Genomic DNA, 7,894 nt, shown 5'->3' with positions numbered 1-7,894 from the left:
AATTTATTACAAAATAATAATAAATTAAATTATTTTAACTAAACACATTTAACTTTAACCTTGTATATCCTCTATATAATCCGATGATTATAGTAATAATTATTGTCGGATTATAGTAATAGTTGTTCTTTCAATTGTCATCTAGTACGTTGATATTGAACTACCATTACAACAATGATCATTATTTTATATGAATTATTACAATAATGAAAAATACTATACAATTTTTTTAATAAAAATTAAATTAATATAATTTATTTATTATAAAATAATAATAAAATAAATTTAAAGTTATATATGTCGAAATTATTTTAACTAAACCTATTTAACCATAGAGGATGTTTAGCCATATATGCTTTAGCTTAAATCAAACTTAAATTAATAGAAATTAAGGTACAATTAATAATAGGCAATTGTTAATATATTTTGAAATAGCTTAAAACATTAAAAAATTAAATTATATATATGTGTTAATTTTTTTTGACATGAAAAAAATTATTTTATAATTAACTTATTTTCATGATGAGTTCATTCATTTTAAAATGCTATTTAATTATTTATTTCATATTTTAATTATTAGTTATTATATAATAAATTTTGGTTATTTTAAGAACCATGCTCTATGAATTTTGGTTATTTTAAGAACCATGCTCATGGAAAAAACTTATAAGGTTTTGAAATCCAAATTGTACAACTATGTAAAAATAAATTTAATACATAAAATGGTTTTTAAGAGCTATTAAGAACTTAAAATCGAGATTGTGCAATGAAGTAAAGATTAACCTAATGCTTTTTTTCAATCTTCACTATTGTTGGTGAAAGATTGAAACTAATTGTGAAATAAAAATAAGATGAACCTAATGCTTTTTTCCAACCTTCACTATTGTTGGTGAAAGATTAAAAGTAAAAAAAACAATTTAAAGGGAAACAAATAAGTAATTTCAACTTGCATTTTATAGTTAAAAACTATATTTGTGGGGAGGGATTTGAAATAAAAAATTAATTTCTATCTATGCAATATTTATGTGGGCAAAGTTTATAAATGCAGATTCTTAGTTCACAGTATACAAAGTAGGTAATTGAACATATATTTAAAAATAATGCAATTGATTTAGATTGGACTATTATATAATTTGTCATCTATGTTGATGCTTTCACAGTGGAAAAATTGGAGGAATCAACATATTGGAGCATTTTTATTGGTGGGACCCAGTTTGGACAATTGAGGTCTAAAACATTTTAGGGTCATTTTGAGGCCTTAAACAATGTTTTTTGGGGCAAAACTTTCCTTCTTAAGAATACAACCTCGTTTCATTGTCCTACACTTAGAGAAATTTTTAATAACTCATGAATGATGTCAATAAAAGTTTGTATGCAAAGGTTATGGATCCCAGAAGTTGACCTAACATGTTTGACCACCATGACATGAGTGTATGCCACATCAACCCTCGTTACTCATGGAAAAGAGGCTAGCCACATAGAGACCGTGAAGAAGACTCAAGAAGGGTCAAAGTTGTAACTCTATTTGAGAGTTGAAGGAGTCAACCATGAACCCTATTTGGCTATTTAGTTGTTATATCCTAACCACTAGGAGTAAAAGGGGTACCATTCTATTGGATTGTATCTTATTCGATAATAGAGTAGAGCAATTGAGATTAAGAATTAGAGAGAATAGCAAAGTGCCTTGGTGTTCTATAACAACCTATCAAGCTACAGGTCTTAGGTGACTCCATAAAGAGTGCCTTCTCCTTTATGCTTGCATTTTTCCTATTCCAAAGAAAAGAGAGCATAACATCCTCACCTTCCAACTGTGATTTTTCCTAGAAGGGTTTTCTAGGACACATCTTGTGTTCATTATGGTTGGTATGTAATTACATTTTATTGTTCTCGATTTTAAGCATTTTATTAATTACGCACATAAATAATAAATCAATAACGAACAAATTTGGAATCTAAAGAAATTTAACCTTCACGTATATTTCAATTTATCTTTATCAAATTTGTTGTGACAAACTATGCAATGAAATATGCATGACGATTTATGGATCAACAATGAGGGTTGGATTTAGTCTTAGTTTTATCCTATTTTCACTTAGTAAACTTATGCTTGACTCTTGATTCAATAAGATTATACTTGAATCTCAAGAATATGTAGTTAGTAATCTCAAAGTAGACCAAGTTGAAAATACACTTATCGATATAAAATGAGAAGATTCATCACCGTTATGGCAAGTTGCAAAAGCTTCTAATCTAGTTTACTAAATATATCTTATTTGCCACATGAAAATACAGATGTAACCTTAAATACAATTAAGCTTAAATCAAACACATTTAACCCTTTATTTTATTTCCCAAGCTTGGTAGAGTGTAGGCTAGGGCTAGCCTTAGTTTGAATGTGAGCATAATCTTCCCACCAATGAGATGGTGATAAGCTTGGTTGAGTTTGGATGTCCATTAGAATGTTTTTTTCCCATAAATGACTCTCACTCTCAACCTCTCCTCACTACATTTAAACCTAAAACTTGATGAAAAATAAATCCCACACAAACCAACTAATATATACATTATATATTTTTAATCCTAAATCAATAAAATAAAGATTAAAAAAACAAATTTTATAGAAAAAAAACATATTTATTAAAAATGATCTTCAACTACAAATTAATTACTATCTACATAATATCTAAGTGAATAAAGTTTAATTACTATCTACATAATATCTAAGTGAATAAAGTTTAATTACTATTGTGAATAGAGTTTATGAAAGTAAACTCTTAGTTCTTGTTATACAAAATAGGTTTCCAAACCTATTAAAAATAAAAATAAAATAAGAAATTTGTATTTAATTTCAAGATTAGAAATTTTAGAATTTTTTATAATTTCTACAATGAAGTGTGCATTAACTACGTCTAAATTTTAAAAGAACATTCCACTTATGATTGAACAAGTCAATACACAGTAGATTCTAGAAACTATCAACATTATGATTGATTATAAAAATCTACGCTCAAAAATATTAACGCTCTCTAAATTCAATCATACTTGAATATGAAAATATCTATTTTCATTTAATTTGAAATTGAAGTTAAGTGGATTCAAACTTTCTTTATGGAACACTAAACTAGAAGATTCATTACTATTAAAAAAGGTCATTTACCATTGGAAATGATTCCCATAATAATATATTTATGTACTGTGTATATCACTTTTTCTAGAATCGATGGAAGTTATTCGACATCACAATTATTTATAATTAATATGTATATATCACTATTGCCAAAGGGATTCGCACGGTTCCTCCTCATCCTTAAGGTATCCCTTTTATCAAAAGGCAATTCCGAAAAATCAACTCACGATTCCATGGAAATGATTCCCAAGTTACAATATAATTAACAATTCTATATTACACTGTGTCAAAAAAATCCAACCCCAATGTAATAGTTTGCTTTAGAATTTTGACAAATATTTAAATGCTCTTACGTGGTGACTGACTTATAAGGTTGAAAATTGAAATTTTATTTTTATTTTTGAATTTTTCGATTTATCACAATCCGGGTATAAATTTTTTTCACATATAAATAAAGTTAAAATAATTATTAAATTTCAAATAGTAGATCAAATAAATTTCATAAATAATTTCATTAATTTTTTTTTTTATATATTATAATGATAATTATTATTATTTTTTTTTTTTTAATAATGATTTTTATACCATAAAATTTTATTGTCATGGAATTTGTGTATACATGTATTATTTAACAAAATTACATGTTAGTAATGAGTATTGAAAATCTATATCATAATAATTTAAAAATAATGTTAGGTTTTTTATAATTTTTTTTTTTATTGTCATGAAATTTATGTATATATGTATTATCTATTTATCAAAATTACATGTTAGTAGTGAGTATTGAAAACCAAATGAGCTTTTTGCTATTTATAAAAGAGAAACAATTCCAATCTAAATCAATCTTTTTTTCTTGATACTTTGATTTAAGGACGATATGTACCAATTTTTTAGTGGCTGTATGTGTAGAACTTTACTAGACTTGCTTAGATTTATGAATAATACTTGCATTGCTTCATTTTTCCTATTCAATATAAAGATATAATAGTAAGCATTATGGATTAAAATTGATTCAAAGTAAGTTTGATTCTTAATATGTCTTTTCTTCTCTTGTTAAATATTAAAGCACAATAGTGAAGATCATAGATTACAATTAATTTAATGTAAATTTGATTCCAAGAAAATTGACATAGAATTAGTATTTAATTTATATACTCATTTTTTGTGACAAAAATAATAATAATATTTATATAACTTGAAATGGTGTCATAATGAATATATGTTCAATTATAAAGCATACAATTTTCATGACAAAAACAAAATTATATTTTTTTTTTATAAAAAATTATACATTTGGAAATTTAAATAGTTAAATTTTTATTTTTATTTTTATTAAACATGACACTTAGCGAAACAATTTTATATTTTAACCATCTTTGAAAAGCTCATTGTACTTATTTGAATTATTGAACTAATTATTATTTGAAAAAGAAAAACAATTGTTTTAAAAATAATTTTAAGATTATAAATAATTTTATTAAATTCCATTCAAATAAATTTTATATAAACTTTAATTTTTAAAATAACTTAAAAATAAAAAATTTCATTTATACTTTGTAAATTTAACATAACACAACGTAAACATAATGTATAAATAAAATTTCCAATTATTTATTATTTTTATATAGAAAAATAATTTATTTAATCTTGGTTGAAAAAACTAAAATCAAATTAACCCGGTAACTTTTCCCTTCAAATTTGATCCCGAGCCCACCTGCACTTTAAGGTGACAAGGGACCCACCTGGACTTTGATTAACGCTGTTACTAACATGAAGTGACAGCGTTATGCTAGCTTGCCACGTCACTCTAAGGGCAAGGGACATACCACCTGCGAGTGTCTCGTCCAACGAATGAGATGTCTTAGCGTTCTCCCTCTTTGACACGTCACGCTACGTGCAAGGGACATGTCACGTCGGTATTTGGTTCCACGTTAATACTTTCTTACACACAACCGGCTCAAATATTCTATGATAACGAGGGTGATTGGTTGTTGAAATATTTCCCTTTTATATCGTTAACATAATATCTTTGATATCTGTGAGGAGGCGTCTATGATACGGTGGCCGAAGAATTCACACACGGAGACCTTGAACTCAGCAGGCCTTTCTGTCAAACTGCTAACCCGACACTACAGAATCATGTTCAGACTATTTGTGGAAAATCCTCTCAGCCGACGGAGCCGTGTCCGATCCGTTTACTGCTAAAGGGATTCGAACCGTCCATCCTTATTTCCGGCCATTTCCAGCTAAAACTGACTGAATTGGTGGAAGAACTCGGTCTTGTGTGAAATGCTCTAAAGTCGAGCTCAGGAATGCCCGTTTCGGTCTAAGATGCATCAGGTTGGGTTCCATCTGTTAAATTTTACTTTTCCCGGGAAAACTAGTCAAATTTAGCTAAAAACCTCATTTTGTATTTTATCGCAGAAACTTCGGCTGGTCTGGCCGGATTTTTACTGTTTATTATAGAATTCTGTTTATTTTTCAAAATCCTTGAATTGTTCAGAATATCTTTAGAGTACTAAAGATAAAATAGCACAGACTTTCTAACCGTGAAACTAAGGGTCTCTGTTTTCGCGGTAAAAAAATGGTAAAATTAGTTCGATATACCATAGGTTTGGAATCTCTTTTCTTGGTCAGAATTTAAGTTCTTATGAAATTAAGAGTATTCAGGCTGTCTTTTATTTCTTCATCTTGGAATCTGGTAAATTTGTTCCAATTCTGGAGCGTCGAGAATATCAAATGTAGCTGTAAAATCTTAGAATACTGATAAATATAGTTTAGATTTAGTAGTTAAATTAAGCGCTCTGTCTTTCTACCATAAGACCAGATATAGTCCGTCCGATAGGTCATGCATTCTCGGAAAAAAGTTATTATATTTTATGGAGCATTGCTGGTTTGTTTTATTATCTGTGAAATTTGTTAAAATTTAAAGATTCTTTGACATGATACTCTATGTTTTTCTTTGAGGCATACATGATGTATTGGACCTTGGATTTTATTTAAAAAATGTCTTGTAAGGTTTCCTTTCCATGGCCGAAAATCTCGTCATGGATTTTTCAGATCTTGCTGGCTGTCTAAATCTATATTTAACCTTTTGTTTTGACAGCAATGCGGAGAAACAAGTAGAAGTTATATTCATTGATTTCATGGCTGATATCGGCGTGCAGTCATTCAATTCAGTGGCTTTGAAATTCTTGAAACCCCGATCGAGTAGAAGTTATATTCCTTGATTTAATGGTTGATATCGGTGTGCAGTTTTTCGATTGAGTGGTTTCGGAATTTTTTAGTGTAAATCTGTAAGGACATTGGCCTCGTAAGCACATTTTCACAATATGTCTGAGAAGGAATTGAGTCGGAAACCCAGGACCGGTCGTAAGCGGCGTTTTCTTACGAAGGCACATCAGTGTCATGGCTGTGGTGAGGTGGCCGGTGATACTACCGCCGCATTCGCTGCCGTTATTTGTTGTCCGTGCGCTTTGCTACATTTGGCCGCTCTGGCCTTTGTGAAGTTGCCCGCAGGTTTGTGCAAGAAAACATTGAAGAAAATCAGAGGTAAGGTAAAAGCGAAGAAACAAATACAGGACAAGCCTGCCGATGATAAAGTGTGTGAAGATTGTTCTCAGGCTTTGACTCAGGATGAATTGTTGGGTTCGAGCGATGCACGTGGTTTGGCAAAGACGCAAGTTGTTGTCAATAGAGTCAGCACTGAGGAGTGTTGGGAGCAGGTCACGGGGAAGGGATATGTAGGTTTTTGGAGAAATTATTCTTTCGAGTAGAGTCCCTGGTTTTGTTCTAAGGATTACTTCTAAAGCGGAGACTCCGACAAGGTAACTTCTACAGGTTTTTAAATTATCAAGACGAACACAATTGCCACGATTCATTGGATTATATACGAGAGATTCTGTCTCTGAATGCTGAATAGAAGTGCGTCGATTAAGGTTGGTTTTTGGATTTTTTTTCCCTTTCTTCCTTCATTGCTAAAATGTGGGAGTTTGTCCAATGAAGTCAGTTGTGTCATGTGTGGATAACGCCTGAAATTGAAGGGCTGCCGTTCGCAAGGTGTCATGATGATCAGCCGGTGTTTGGTGTTGATATTGGTAGCATGAGGACGGATAGAGGTTGGTATTAGGAACGCGTACGCAGTTGTTTTCTGTGTGGATAATTTAAGAATGGGATTGGAAGCTTGGTGTTATTGTGAGTCAGTTAGGATTCCTATGGCTTTCTGGGATTCTTATTCTTTTCTTTATTTATGTTGTGGGTTGATTGAGTTATGAATTGAAGATGGACTTAAATTCAACAGCAGTTTGTATCATTGGAAAATGTCATACAGAAGAATTGTTATTTGGTATTGGTACCGGAAGACAATGTCTCGATGGAGTTGACATTCTGTATGGGATTGGAAGCTTGGTGTTATTGTGAGTCAGTTAGGATTCCTATGGCTTTCTGGGATTCTTATTCTTTGCTTTATTTATGTTGTGGGTTGATTGAATTATGAATTGAAGACGGGCTTAAATTCAACAGCAGTTTGTATCATTGGAAAATGTCGTACAGAAGAATTGTTATTTGGTATTGGTACCTGAAGACAATGTTAACATTCAGTAGTTGTGTTCGGTAAGAGGTGAAGCTGAGATGGTTTATGTTGTATTATAGAAATCTCCAGGAGCATATCAAGCAAATATTTTCGCTCTTGGACTTCGAAGAATAACAGTGGAAATTGGGTGTTTTTTGACTACAGGAAATTGGAACCGTTTTTCCTCATTTTAATAT

The 7,894-nt window shown here is 30.3% G+C and overlaps 1 protein-coding gene across 1 annotated transcript; it reads left to right on the top strand.

Annotated features, from left to right (window-relative positions):
• Window positions 1–5,179: 5,179 nt before the first annotated feature.
• LOC149230350 (uncharacterized) lies at window positions 5,180–7,668 on the top strand. Its single transcript, XM_089376045.1, has 2 exons — window positions 5,180–5,467; window positions 6,234–7,668. Exon 2 carries the CDS (start codon window positions 6,460–6,462, stop codon window positions 6,901–6,903), a length of 444 nt encoding a protein of 147 aa, XP_089232171.1. The 5' UTR covers window positions 5,180–5,467; window positions 6,234–6,459; the 3' UTR covers window positions 6,904–7,668.
• The last annotated feature ends 226 nt before the right edge of the window (window positions 7,669–7,894 follow it).

This window comes from Pinus tabuliformis, chromosome J (genome assembly GCF_031772625.1).
Source record: "Pinus tabuliformis cultivar Carrire ecotype Pingquan chromosome J, CPIR1, whole genome shotgun sequence".
NCBI classification, from domain to species: domain Eukaryota; kingdom Viridiplantae; phylum Streptophyta; class Pinopsida; order Pinales; family Pinaceae; genus Pinus; species Pinus tabuliformis.
This window is presented reverse-complemented; position numbering and strand designations above follow the sequence as displayed.